A 15682-nucleotide genomic window follows, 5' to 3' on the forward strand; every position below is an offset into this window, starting at 1 on the left:
AGGAGGAGAACAAGAAGCAGGCTTCCAGGGGTGGGGTTCATGCCTCACTAACCCTAGGACTGGTACGTGGTTGGGGGGAAATAGCAATGTTGTCCTGAACAAGCCTAAGGACTAGAGTTCCGCTGTCTCCAGTATTGTGTGACAGATAGACTCTCTTATGCTCCAGTGCCTGGAACACTACCCCAGGAATCATGGAATCAAGGAAAGGGATCAATACTTGTTGGCCATCCTCCTGGGTCCATGTTATAAAAGGAAAGTTACAGAACTCATCCTGCTCACCTCTTAGAAGCAGCAAAAGATGAAACACCCAGAAGACATACTGGAGAAACATGTTAACCTGCTTTCCAGAAGCAAAATGGCTTGGACCCTCCTGTCTGTGAAAGGAGGGGCAGCTGTGGTGGACGCAGCCTAAACTAAGCTTACATAGGGTCAAGGGTGGGTGCTAACATCCTTCCAATGGACAACCCCCTTAGGAATCTTACTGGACTAGGGGGATGGACCACTGATCAGAGCCTGCCAAGAATGCAATTAAGGAACTGGGCTGCCCTTCAGCCAGTGTGCTTTCTGAATGTAAATTTAGGTGTGGGGGGATTATAGTGTACATTCTATGTCTCCTCCATTAAGTGTTGTGTATCTGAAATAAATACCACCCCCTGCCACCATTTTTTTTAACTGTGGTGGTGAAATCACCTCCTACAGTGCTGGAGTCTCTGATTTTCGTATCGTGAGAGCAAACGCTGTTGCTGTCAAGATAAAAAAATCAGTGCTGCAGCTGAATGGCGTACCTGAAAAGCAAACAATGTTAACGATAAAACATTAACTTAATAAAACAACTTGATTTTTTAACGCAATCTGTGCCTAAAAAATATATGCCGAAGCATAGGGCAATCCGCCCCTAACGTTAGAAGCAAATCGCTCCTCCACCCCTGCCTCCATGCTTCGGCATATATGCTCTTTTTTTAACTGTGGTGGTGAAATCACCTCCTACAGCGCTGAAGTCAAGGCTTTACGCATCATGGGAGCAAACACTGTTGCTGTCAGAATAAATAAACCTGTGCTGCAGCTGAATGGTGTACCTGCTAAGCAAATGATGGTTGACAATAAGACAAAGTAACATTACAGTATAACAGTAAGACATACCATACCTGCAAAGCAAATACAATAAAACATAGTACAAATAAAACATTAAAGTTCTAAAATACAGTAACAAAAGAGAGAGAACAAGAGAGCGAACAATAGAGTGAAACAGGGGTCTCCAAACTATGGCCCTCCAGTTGTTCAGGGACTACAATTCCCATTATGCCTAGTCATGTCTGTGAATGTCAGAGTTTTAGAATGCCTCATGGGACGTGTAGTTCTGCAACAGCTGGAGAGCCGTAGTTTGGAGATCTCTGGAGTGAACAATAGAGAGTGAACGTAAGAGCGACAATAATAGAGAGAAGAAAAATAAAACCACAACTATTTTTATCTTTTTTTTGTGTGTTTTTTTTTTTTAGGGCTGCGGAAATTAACGATTAATTCCTCGATTAATCGTTAATTTTTTTGATCGTACTCACCTCTTCGCCGGCTTCCGGGTCTTCAGGGAGTTCCGGTGATGTCACGGACACCGGCGGGGCTTGCCGTGTCCATCTGAAGGGCGCCTTTGCTGTGCCTTCATATCTGCATGCCGGCGGGACCTTACTATCTGCCACATGCAAGGGCTGTTACACTTCCCTCTATCAATTCCCTCTATCAACCTGGGATTATACAGCCATCCACTGGGAATTGTGATAGTTCCTTTCACGGGACATCTACACGCCGACGGACATGTTATTAGCCTTCCATTGTTATTATCCCTCCACTTCACAGCGAGCAAATTATTACACTTCAAGCAGGTACTCTCCCCCAGCCTAAGACGGGAATCTACAAGTCACTGGGGGAAGCTCCGGTGATTAGATTGCATGGTGCCACATGTGCCAATTGCATGATCAAACAAGTGACTAAAAAGTGGCACGCTTGTGTAATAATTGTCCACATATAAGTGGTACCCCTTTCTGAATAAGGGTGACACCAAGTCCCACACAATCTTACCAGCGCTCCCTATGTAGTCTGGGCAGTTCTCCAGCTCTTCATAACTATCTCTTCCTTTGTAAACCATAAAACTATATGTATAGCCTGTGGCCCTGTCACAGAGCTTATACATCTTGACCCCATATCTGGCACACTTGCTAGGAAGATACTATTTGAAAGACAAGCTGCCAGAAAACTTAATCAGGGACTCTTCAACGCAGACAACTTGATCAGCAGTAAACAAGGCTGCAAACTGCTGGTTGAAGTGGTTTACTAGGGGCCGAATTTTATAGTCAACTGTATTCAGGGTCACCCCGGGGACGACAGAGTTCATTGTCATGGAAATGCATGAACTGCAAGATCTGCTCGTATGGTGTCCTGGTCATGGAGGTAGAGAACATGGGCATATGGTGAACTGGGTCAGTGGGCCAATATGACCGCAACTAACTTTTTTTAACTATGCCCATGAGGAGGGATAGGCCCAGAAAGGTCTTAAATTCGGAAACTGTAATAGGTTTCCAATCTCTGGCAAGGGTCAACTGGGGATTAGCGGCAATGAAATGACCAGCATATAAATTGCTTTGGTCCACAATAGATCTATAGAGATCTTCTGTGAAAAAAAGCAAATAAAAATCAAGTGACGTAAAATCAACTGTTTCCACCTGAATTCCGTGTTGGCAAGTGAATGGGGGAAGTACAGGTGCTGCAGAAGTGGTGGGCTCCCAATTTGGATTGGCAAATGCAGCAGGAAAGGCACAATGGGCTCGACGGGCCTCTCTTTGTCTTCTTGGTGGCTGCGGGACACTAGTTGTGCTAGCCACCTCACCAGCTTGAACTTCGCTTATGGGACTTGCAATGTCACCACATGATACTGCAGTGCTGGATGTACGACCAGGATGTACTAGGCCGCTAGTGCTTGCCAGATCACCAGAAGGATGAGCACTACTAGTACTGGCTCTCTGTTCAATACGAGAGCCCTGAGGTTGTTGCAACTCAACAACAGCAGAAGAACAGGGTCGGGTTCACCTGACCTTGGCAGAGACCACTATTTCGTCGCCAGAGCTATCTGTCAGGGTGCCGCTTCTGTCTACGGGTTCGTATTCTGAGCCTGAATCTGACAGATGGGTGAGTTCCTCTTCACTCTCATCTGTCATGCTCAGAAATGTGTGGGCCTCTTCACTAGTGTACCTTCGATTGGACATTTTGGCCTCCAAATTTACTGGTATAATTGTGAGACTCAGAGGAAAAATAGCACCTGACTGTCAGCGACTACTTCCAATGCTACCAAAAAAATTGTTAGCGTTTGCAGGGATCAGGCCTGACTCTGCGAATGTTGCAGTTATGTGTGTTGTGTTTTGTAAGTGACAGGGTTTGATTGATACTGCACTTGGGTGGGCTGGGCTGGGTGAAGGGGCTAATTGCAGATGCTAGCAGGTATTTGGTCTGATACCACTAACACTGCGTTTCTGGGAACCCTAAACTGCTGGGAACGATAGTATAGATCTGATCAGATCAGATATTGATCCGTTCAGACTCTATACTACTAAGGCAGGTGTATGGTGCATGCGTAGGTGTTAGCGCTACTGGCAATAATCTGACACTGTCTGGGGCAACGCAGATCCTGTCTGACGCTAAAACCTAACTGATATCACCGCGGGTGATCAAATGGTTAAACCTTTATTTAGGCAATATACGGCAGGTGCCCTGACGCTATAAGAAAATATCTAACTAGCGTCACCCGTGACACTAATGCAGTGATCACTGGTGACAGGGGGTGATCAAGGGGTTAAACCTATATTGGGGGGTTAGGGGGGTCCCTAGACCTAGCTGGGGCTACTACTAATTGCCCTAATGCTGATTAGTGTCACAAATGACACCAGTACAGTGATCATTGCACTGAGTGACAGTGAGTAAAGCGGTTAACTGGGGGGTTGATCGGGGGGTGAAATATGTGCCTATGTGTACTGTTGTTGGGGTAGTGTTGGTGCAACTCATGGTTAGATGCCCTCTCTCTTCTCTCTGGAACGGAAAGGATTCCACAAGGAGAGACGACATCACTTCCCCTGTCTGTGTTTACACTTGCACAGGCAGGGGAGGATTTCATTCATCAGGACCAATCACCAGGTCCAGGCCAGAAATCAATGGCCTGGGCATGGAGACTGAACGGTTTTAAAATAAATCCAATCGTCGTTCCAATCGATAAGCTCACCCGTGTCCATTCGGCCAAAGTAAAACTGTGGCGGCTGGTCGGGAAGTGGTTAAAGGTCAGGGGTACAATTCAAAAAGTAGCCAAGGTGTCTTAAGGGTCTAGGTGCCTAGTCAGCAGCTGTTCTGGCAGCTGCCAAAGAAGACGCCGACTAGGCCTATGCTTTGAATTCACACCAGAAAAACCCTGGTGAAGCTGGCACTTAGACCCCCAAGATGCGTCGGCTACTTTTTGAATTGTAACCCTTACCTTTAATGGAATACATTTGTATATGGACCTCTTAGCAGTGGTGTGGCACTTCAACGCTTTTAACATCACAATACAAGCCAAGGAGACTGTGGAGATCTTCTGGGGTGTAGAAGCTGTCGCCCAGGAACCAGATCATTTACACCAACAGTAATTTCTTAAGATAACAATACCAGTAAAATAAACCTAGAGGTCCAGTGCTATCTTTCCACTTTCTTCAACTGTATTGCTTTGGGGAGTTGATCAGGATTTTTTTGGTACACTGTGATTGCTTATTACATTGATGGTCATTGTAATAAGCATTTAGTAAGATTGTTCAAAGGTTTCATTCATAAAAACTTTACTACAGTGATGAAGTGATTGGTCACAGCTATCACAGGGTACAGTGCGGTTGTGATTGGCCCTGGTACCATATGTTTGCTGTAACCAATCACAGAGATCACAATAGTAAGCAATGACAGTTTTGTTTACTACTGTAACTGTGATTAGTTACAGAAATCACATGGTGCCAGGACCACTCTCAGCGACCCATTACAGAGATTAGCGATCTGCTGTGTTTAGTGGACACAGTGGTCATAGCTACCGCTTCTGTGTGGAGTGTGCACAGGTTGCCAATGTGGAAGGGCGTATGGGTACGTCCATCCACATCAGCATTGCTCCCAACTGTTCAAAATAGCCCTGTTTTTTTTTATTCCAATTATTAAAAAAGTTCAATAAGCTATTAGATATGAACAAATAAAAAGGCCTTTACAAACCTCATAACATTCGCAGTAATTCTTAAGGCAACCAGATCGCTTGCATTTGCATCCCTTTGAATGTTTGGGTTTAAGATCTTCAGTTTTACTTTTACTAATCTTACGCTGAAATGCTTTTGGATTTTTATCCAAGCAGGTCTATTATAAAAGGTGGATTATATATGAAAATATTAGATTGAAAAGTTTACATATGTATAACATACAAAAATTGTATAATGTCTGCCTAGGAATTGTTTAAGCATAGCTCCCATTTGTCCCTGATTTCAAGGGACTGTCCCTGATTTGGAACAATGTCCCTCTGTCCCTCTTTCCTCCTAATTTGTCCCTCATGTTGGTCTGATTTCTATAGTTGTATATAAAATGCACTATGTATCTCCCAAAAAGTGTTTCCCAGTGCTAAACCTTTCATCCAATTTCTAAATTGCTGCACTTGTAAATGTCAAAAGCCAGTATAAAGGAATAGCAGTGGTTAAAAAGCATTTGTGGGGTTTAACTAATCTTTTATTGTATCATTCTCTTGTAAGGGGGCATATCGGGGGGGGGGGGGTTCCTATGCCTGCCTATATACTTTTGCTAATAGGTGTCCCTCTTTCCCATCTCCAAAAGTTGGAAGGTATGGTTTTAGTGCTGCCATTAAAACAAGGTTTGTTTTAAACTTTATTTTCATAATATACTTCAGGATTTTGTTATCTTAAAGTGATAATAAACCCCCAGAATTGTAAGCACTTTCATCAGCTGATTTCATCGCTTGACCTCTGAAAGGTTTTACCCCCTTCTTGACCAGGTAATTTTTTGCTATTCAGCTCTGCGCTACTTCAACTGGCAATTGCTTGGTCAAGCAAAACTGTAGGCAAATTCAATTTATATCATTATGTTCACACAAATAGAGTTTCTTTTGGTGGTATTTGATCACCACTGGGTTTTTTATTTCTTGCTATATACAGGGTATATATTAATACCACCCCCCTCTATATACAAATACTGTACACCCTCCATATTGTACAGGCCGCATTTGATGGACATAGTGAGGTTGCATATGTTGGGCACAGTGAGGTTGAAATTGATGGACACCGTGAGGCTGCAATTGATGGGCACAGTGAGGCTGCAAATGATTGGCAGATTCAGTAAGGCTGTAAATGATTGGCACAGTGAGGCTGAAATTGATGGGCACAGTGAGGCTGCAAATGATTGGCAGATTTAGTGAGGCTGTAAATGATTGGCACAGTGAGGCTGAAATTGATGGGCACAGTAAGGCTGCATATGATGGGCACAGTAAGGCTGCATATGATGGGAACAGTGAGGCTGCAAATGATTGGCACAGTCAGTGAGGCTGCATATAATTGGCACAGTCAGTGATGGACACAGTGAGGCTGCATATGATGGGCACAGTGAGGCTGAATTTGATTGGCACAGTGAGGCTGAAATTATTGACAGGCACAGTGAGGCTGCAATTGATTGGCACAGTGAGGCATTTTCAATATTTTATCTAGCAGTAATGATACATAATCACCTGCATTACTAACCGTTACATTTTTCATTTTTTTAGACTTTGAACATCAGAGTGGCATGACAAGTCGTACCACATGATTCCCAATGATAACCATTCATATCTGTGCGACTTCGAGGCGCACCGAAGTCAAAGTAGTCCCTGTACTACTTTGGTCCGACTTTGATGCGAGTTGAGGTCCACAGACCTAATGTTTACACTGACATTCCCTGACATCGTGGCAGTGTGAAAGGGGCCTTAACCAGTTCTGAACCATCTCCTGTAGTTTTACTGCTACAGTGTGGTTGTCATGGACCTGCAATAATGTCTGGCAGCTTACCTTCTCCTCCATGTGTCCATTTGAGGCCTGACTCTCTTTCTGGCTGCCTTTTATCACCTCTCCTCCCTGTATGGCTCCACCTCAGGCCATCACAGGAACTCTATATTAACTAGTGCACTGCAGGTCTGCTTTGCTGTTCAACTTTGTTTGTTAGCTTGTGTTCCTGTCTGCCGTGTGCTACGTTTACCTTTCTGTGTACCGAATTTTGCTTGTCTCTGACTATTCCTGTTTGCCTGTGACCCTGACCTTTGGCCTGTCCCTTGGTTACCCTCGTCTGCCTGTTGCCCCGACCTCGGCTTACCCATCACTATCCCTTGTGTACTCAGTGGCTGCTTCCCCTCTCTCCCTGCGGAGTGTGACCTGGGGGACTCCAGGGGCCGCGACCTGGGTTCAGTTGCAGCGAAGGCCATCCTCACCACTAGAGGCTCTGGTAAACACCTGCTGGACCTTAGACTCCGTGCCCTGGGGAATCTTGGGCTCACGTTTCCTGTCCATCTGCAGCAATCGGCTATTAGGTTCACTACCTTGCAGTGCACCCCTGTATCCAACGGGGGTGCATTTGTCACCTGGCCGCAGGTGACCTGACAGTGGTCCTGCTGCTCTGGATCACATGTATGTATGCGTGATCAAGCATTTTCTGGCAGGGTGCGTGTGTGTGTGCCCACCGCCCCAGGTGTGCGGTCATCAGCTACAGCACAACCTGATCAGCAGGTCCTTACCAATTATGTATGGCTGGTACCTAATGATCAGTTGAACGAATGACAGTAGAGAGCCCTGTGTTGTTAACAGTGGTGGCTGGTGCTCCATTTTTTGTGCGCCATAGCCAGATTCTGTTTTTTACTACCTTATGAAGCAGGTTAAATATAACTAAAAGACATCAAGAAAACGGTAGTTGTCATTATTTGTGAATTGGTTTAAAAAAATAAAATAAACAATGGGCTGTTCAGTCTAAAATGCCCGGGCCTATTTTTTGTCCCAGTCCGGGCCTGCCTTATGTTGTGTGCATCTCACCTTGCAGACCCTGTGTTTACATGTAAATAACCGCCATTCATACGCAAATAATGGGAGCATTCATATGTAAATAGCGTCAGCAGGCGGCATTGATATGTAAATAAAGGCAGCATTTATATGTAGATCATGCTCCTCTGCAGTGAGGAGATGATGTGCTGTAACATCTAGCAACTAATCAGTGAGCTGTAATGTGTGCTGTAACCTCTAGCAACCAGTCAGTAAGTGGTAATGATATGCTGTAACCTCTGGCAACCAATCGCAATCGCTGCCTGATCTGATACAGTAAACTGATTTTAAGTCTAGCTGATATTTATAGTATGTCTCAAAGCATGTGGAGAGCGAAATTGCATGGGGGGGGGGGGTCCCCCCAAGAAAATATTGCCCAGGGTCCAATCAATATTATAGACGGCCCTGAACAGCGCATGCACTTAGTTTTATGGTAAGTATACTAGCACATTATGCCATTGTCTTGCATTGTTTTTTTTTTTTGTTTTTTTTAAAGGTGTGGTTTACTACCGCTTTAAGATAAAATAAATGTAAATGATTCAGGTGTATAATTTTTGATACAATGTAAGCACGTTAACGAATATTCTTAAGAATATTACAAATGTTTTGCAGACTATATATTAAACAAAAGATGATAGATGTATAGATGCATAGATGTTCTCTTACCCTTATAGCTTTAAAGCATTTCTCTTTATTGTCTAAATTGTTGCAGCACTTGTTACAGTTGCAGTTGTTGCAGAATTCACTATTTGCAAAGCAATCACAATAGCTGAAAAATAAAAAAGGTAACCAAGGATCTTGTTATTATTAAAATAATCAACATAGATATAGTAATGCCACGTACACAGGCATTAAGTCAGACGGAATTTTTTCATCGGATATTCCGACCGTGTGTATGCCCCATCAGACTTTTTCCATTGGAAATTTCGACAGACTTAGAAAGAGAACATGTTCTTTTTTTTCCCCCGACTAAAAATTCCATACGTCTGTATGGAACTCCGATGGAGAAAAAAACACGCATTCTTGGAAACAATTTGACGCATGCTCAGAAGCATTGAACTTCATTTTTTTAGGCTCGTCGTAGTTTTGTACATCACCGCGTTTTTGACGGTCGGAATTTGGTGTGACCATGTGTATGCAAGACAGCTTGAGCAGAATTCCATCGGAAAAACCCATCGGAGTTTATTCCGATGGAAAAAACGATCGTGTGTACGAGGCATTAGGCCTTATACAGAGTTTCTCTTACCTAACAATACTCCCTAGGACCCAAAATGCAAAACACAAAATTTACACAATGTGCTAGAAATGCATGGAAATCATGTCATAAATCAACCAGTGACTAGTAACATGTATTGATCATCTAAAAATATCATATTTTGTGCACACATCACACATAAAAATGAAACAAATTAATTTAAACACAGTCCATTGAATCTTTGTAATTAGGGATGAACTCATGTTCGACTCGAACATTGCATGTTCGTTCGTTCGTCGAATTGCGAACGTTATGGTCCGTTCACGCCAAATGCGAGTGGCGCGTCACGGCCCATAATTCGCTGTGGCATCGCAATGCATTGCTGGCTGATGATTGGCCAAGCATGCACTATGACCCGCATGCTTTGGCCAATCACAGCTTGCAAAAAACAGAGAGCCATAATTGGCCAAAGCCAGAGTGGCTTTGGCTAATTATGCCTCAGGGGATTTAGTACACGCCACACACTATATAAGGCCGCCTGGAAGTTGGCCTTGTGTAGTGTGTTGTGGCGTCAGAGAGAGAGAGACAGTGTCATTTCAATTGAGTTAGATAGAGCAGGCAGGCAGGCGAGTCAGTTACAGTTACGCGTTCCCACAGGACTTGAGCCCTGAGTATAATAGTATACTCTGTTTTCTGGATTTCTTCTCTAAAGAAAAAAATAAGAAAATTACCCTTTTCTGAGTTTACAAATTATGTGGTAATTAGATTTTAATTCTGTTATTGTCTGAAAAAAGCTAGACAAATAAGCCTTTTAAATATTTTCATTTAAGTGTTACAAAATCAGCTTTTATAAATACATTTTGTTATTGTACTTACAGTTTTAGACACTTTGACTTGGTACAGTTACATGGTTTCTTTGATTTAAGATCCCACCGTGAAGTTTGTTTGCTGAAAGACAATGTAGTAGTTTTTGTTTTACATTTTAAAAGATTCTTTAGTTGGCAAATAATGTTTAAAGTGGTTGCAAAAGCCTACACGTTTTTTACCCTGATGCATTCCTTGCACTTAAGCGGTTGTATTGCCCGCTTGGTGATTTTTACCTACAGGTAAGCCTTATCTCCTAAACCTGCACAGTTCAGGAGATATTCACCCTGCATGCAACCACTGATATCAGCCGTGAGCCATGTGCTCTGAAGGTCCGGAGGATCGTGTCAGAACTTGCTGTAACGGAGGACACCAGCTCGCATGCGCAGAAGTGACGCCATCCCGGCTCTAGCCACTCACAGCGACGGACCTCACGAACCCGGGAGAAACACTGAGCGAACATGTCAGCCCCCTCAGTGGTGATGCATACTAGCACATTATGCATTGTCTTGCAGTTTTGTTTTTGGGGGGGGGTTCAGCGGGTTACTAACGCTTTAAAGAGGTTGTAAATCTCAGTCATGGAACCTGAGCAAAGAACATACTGTATATCTGTAGTGTTTACTTTTCTGCCTCCAAAGCTCTAAGTGCCGTTTCTCTCTGGTGCTTCGTTCCTCTGTTATCAGCATGAGTCACTTCTGAGAAGTTTTCCAACACATAAGATCAAATTGTGTGTGGGGGGGGGGGGCTCAGCAGACAGCTTGTCTTCTCAGAACCCAGTTCTTCTGCTGTGTGGAGGGGGGGTGTGCCTTTCCTCCAGTCAGCTCTCACACCCTGTTACTGCAGCCTCCCTACCCCCTCCTCTGTGCTCCTGTCAGATGAAGAAAGCTTTTAACACTTGTCTGTCCTTTTGAAGGGGTGAAGGGAAGAGAAGACAGCAGATAAACAAGTAAAACCTATGTAGGAGTATTTTTTTAAATCTCTGTGTAAGAAGAAGCAGGGGCAAAGCTCTTTTGGTCCTACCGCTCCTAGGAATCACAGGATTGCACTATTTTCTGCAGTCCTGTGACCCGTATTCAGCTGACAGCAGGCTTTTGGCAGACAGCTGACAACTGGTCCAGACTCTGCAGGGATCCCGACATTAAAGTCGAAACTAGATGCTTGGGCCAGCATCTGGCTCAGCCTCTGACGTGCACAGCTGAGAGCCTGAGCCAGCCGCTCCCACCAACTCCACAGCCCAGCACGCCAGTGATCGCTGAAGGGGCAGAGTACAGAGCTAGTGACTGACAGTCACCGGCTCTCTGGTCACTAAAGACCGAGAGCTGAGAGAACAACAGCCTTTGATTGCTCAGTTCTTGGTCTAGAGCAGGGGTGACCAACCTTTTGAAGAGCGAGGGCCACTTAAGCGACTTGGTAACCGGTCGCGGGCCACAACGAGCTGAGCAGGTGGATGGCATGTCAGTGTCTGCTCTGCTATTCTCCTTTTTTTTAGCAGATCGGATTGGAGGTAGGACACAAGTCGGTTTATGCCTACCACTACTTAGAGGTGAATGGAGGGTCCAATTGGTCGGACCCCCCTTTCACACTGATGTGCTGCAGTTAACTCACACCGCGGGTGCAACACAGTGTACCTTTGGCTTTCCTGCACTTTGCAATAGACTTCTATTATATTCTGCAGGCTTGGTGCATTTTCAGAAAGCTCACCAAACTCGCAGGTAATAACAGAAGTCTATGGCTCAGTGCAGGGAACCCGCAGGTGCAATTGCAGATCAGTTTGAAAGCAGCCGAGTAACCACTGCAGAACAGATATGCCCATATACACTGTGATTTTAGTAATAAACTGACCTTTAATAACAGTATTCTATTCTATTCTATCCCAGAGCAGGGGGTTGCAGGCCACATCAGAGGGCTCTGCAGGCCACTGGTTGGGCACCCCTGGTCTAGAGGCAGTGAGGGACAGATGCAGCATTAGACGGATGCTGCATCCACCTAGGTAAGTATGAATATTTGTTTCTAATCTCAAATCTCTCTTTTAAGGTAAAAAATGTCCCAGTAGCAGTATTGGGCTTTATGAGTCAATAGATGCACACAGCCTGGCTCGGGATTGAGCGTGAGCATGCATTCCCATAAGAAGAGGCTTCCTGTAGCGCACAAAGAAGAGGGGCCTAGAGCATCAGTGGGGGACTCCAGAAGAGGGGGTTTGGGGCCGCTCTATGCAATAACATTGCAAAGAGCAGGTAAGTAAAATGTGTATGTTACTAAAAAAAATTAAGCCTTTACAATCACTTTAACTTGGCAATAATTAACAACATTCTCAAGAATTTTGCATTTTACATGACATTAGTGCAATTGAATCCTAGTCACACTATCAACCTATATATCTAGTAAGTTCATCTTTAGCTGACTTTACAATCTGGTTAGACAATGATACATGTCTTTGCACTCTAGGGAACTCTTTCCTGTGTTCCCTATTTATATCAAATTACTCTTTTGCCTCAAGAAATGTAAAGTGTCATAGTGATTCAATACAGAAGATACACGTAAACGTTTGGACGTTTAATTTTAGTAGAATCAATGTAAACAAATTTAGATAGAACAGAGGAGAATGAAGCAATAGATCTACCTGTTATGATGAGAACTATTTTACATCATAACAATGTTACAAGCAACAATTCCAGTTAAGAGGCAGGAGAAAAATCAGAACTTAATCCAGAATTCGAGGATTATGCTTAACCTCATGATGTTAGTTGCGCTGTGTTTCCTATGTTTTGTAGAATAGTGATGGTATTATTCAATATATATATATATGTAAAAAAGTGTAGCGCTATTTTAGTAAACAAGTGTATATAAATTTATGCTATAAACCATAAATAAACACCTGTACAATTAAATAACTCTATGATTAACATATTGATCGTGATAATGATACCTCTAATGGTGAATAAGAAATATCATAAAATGGAAAATATATATACATATATTGGCCCAGATTCACAAAAGAGATACGACGGCGTATCTCCTGATACGCCGTCGTATCTCTGTTTTAGGGTCTTCCTAACTATGCGACTGATTCATAGAATCAGTTACGCATAGTTAGCCCTAAGATCCGACAGGTGTAATTGAATTACACTGTCGGATCTTAGGATGCAATACCTCGGCCCACCGCTGGGGGGAGTTTGCGTCGTAAACCAGCGTCGGGTATGCAAATTAGTAGTTACGGCGATCCACGACGGTTTTTCGCGTTCGCTACATCGCTGCTAGTCTAGTTTCCTGTCGCAAAGTTAGTCGTCGTTTTAGCTGCCTTAACTTTACACAGCCCACGTATGTGCTGTATAAAGTATGGCCATCGTTCCCGCGTCGAATTTCAAAAATGTTTCTTCTTGCGTAAGACGTCCGGGAATACGAAAGTACGTCACTTCGCACAAAGCACGGCGGGAATTTCAAAACGGAGCATGCGCAGTAGGTCCGGCGCCTAATTTAAATGGCACACGCCCCTTTGAATTACGCGGGCTTACGCCGGAGGCCGCCGCGTAAGTTTTCTCGCAAGTGCTTTGTGAATCAGGCACTTGCGATGAAAACTTGCGGCGGTGTAACGTATCCACGATACGTTATGCCGCCGCGATTCTACGTTAATCTGGCCCATAGTGCCAATGTTAAATATGTAACGAAAATAGTCCAAAGTGAAGAAGTGGTCCAAAGATTGCCCAAAATTCAACAAAGAAAACGACCCTCTGTGCGGAAAAGATGTCTGGAAACACCGCCACCAAAAGTGAGAGGAGGCTTACCAGAAGTCTCTGACTTGGAGAGGCATATACCGCCCAAGTCGATAAAAAACTTGAGCAGTATACGTAGGGTGGACCTACCTACGTATACTGCTCAAGTACCTGTACTTCCAGTTGATACGCCCATTTATGACCATCTAAATGTGTGTGCACATTTTTTATCTTTTGATTAAAATACTACTCTTTTTAAACGGTATCACGCTATGCAAATTTTTTAATTTATTACACATGTTATATTAGTACCAGGCTTTTATTAGTACCAGTACCAGGCTTCTATGACATGCCCATTGATGCTCTGACTGATTGGTGTTGAAAGACCGTTTTGGACCCAGGACCAGCTGCATTCATCGGGTCTACTGACCACTAATGCCCTGTACACACGATCGGATATCTGATGGAATCTAATCCGATGGATTTTTTCGTCGGATATCCGATGAAGCTGACTTTTATCAGTCTTGCCTACACACCATCGGTCAAAAATCCGACCGTGTCCAACGCAGTGACGTAAAACACTACGACGTGCTGAGAAAAATGAAGTTCAATGCTTCCGAGCATGTGTCGACTTGATTCTGAGCATTTGTGGATTTTTGACCAATGGACTTTCACACAGACGATCGTTTTTTTCTATCGTTTTTTTATCCATAGGAAAATTTTAAAACAAGTTCTATTTTTTTTCACCGATGGAAAACAAACCGATGTGTCCCACACACGATCGGTTTGTCCGATGAAAACGGTCCATCGGTCTGTTTTCATCAGACAAACCGATCGCGCGTACAGGGCTTAAGCCTTTTTCAACTTGGGCGGTATATGCCTCTCCAAGTCAGAGACTTCTGGTGAGCCTCCTCTCTCTTTTTGTGGCGGTGTTTCCAGACATCTTTTCCACACAGAGGGTCGTTTTGTTTGTTTGTTTTTTGGGCAATCTTTGGGCCACTTCTTCACTTTGAACTATTTTAGTTACATATTTAACATTGGCACTATAAATATATTTTTTCCATTTTATGATATTTCTTATTCACTATTAGAGGTGTTATTATCACGATCAATACGTTGATCAAAGAGTTATTTAATTGTCACTTTACAGGTGTTTATTTATTGTTTATAGCATACATGTATATACACTTGTTTACTAAAATAGCGCTACACTTTTTTACACACATACCATTTGCTTTTTGTTCACAGCAGTGTTGTCTGCTATTTTAGTAATTTTTTTTTCAAATTTTTTCTCATTTTTTCTATTCAATATATATATATATATATTGTTAAACAGATGTGTTATCAAAAGCCACAATGCCCTGTAGCAGAGACAGATCAAGTGTTTGATTATATCTTTTTCATATCACATCCTGGTTCCGTTTGGACCTGGGACAATGCATTTATAATAAAATGAACATGAGGCTCTTGGCAGCAGAAGTGGAGGGTGCAGGAACGTCAAATACCCTTTTAACCACTTCCTGACGGCCGTACGACTTTATACGGCCGCAGTGTGGATCTAAATTTCCGGGAGGCCGTCTATATACGGCCTCCGGCCACTGGGGGGCGCGCGAGCACTGCCTACGGCGGCACACGCATGCCCGCCGCATCACTGAGATGCCGATGCGCGTGCCTGGCGGCCGCAATGTCTACCAGCCACCCGCGATCGGCGGTTACAGAGACAAAGACATGGATCTGTGTGTGTAAACACACAGATCCACGTCCTGTCAGGGAGAGAGGAGACCGATCTGTGTCCCTTTTACATAGGGACACAG

General features: G+C 43.6%; 1 protein-coding gene across 1 annotated transcript in view; it reads right to left on the bottom strand.

Annotated features, from left to right (window-relative positions):
• LOC120917553 (protein lin-54 homolog) overlaps positions 1-15682 on the bottom strand; it is a 65868-nt gene that overhangs the window by 18728 nt on the left and 31458 nt on the right. Inside the window, exons 6-7 of the mRNA XM_040328929.1 lie at positions 10171-10242; positions 8766-8868 (exon numbers count right to left, since the gene is read on the bottom strand). Of these exons, the coding sequence (XP_040184863.1) occupies positions 8766-8868; positions 10171-10242 (175 nt within the window). The remainder of the gene's footprint in view (positions 1-8765; positions 8869-10170; positions 10243-15682) is intronic.

Source organism: Rana temporaria, chromosome 11, assembly GCF_905171775.1.
Source record: "Rana temporaria chromosome 11, aRanTem1.1, whole genome shotgun sequence".
In the NCBI taxonomy this organism is placed as follows: domain Eukaryota; kingdom Metazoa; phylum Chordata; class Amphibia; order Anura; family Ranidae; genus Rana; species Rana temporaria.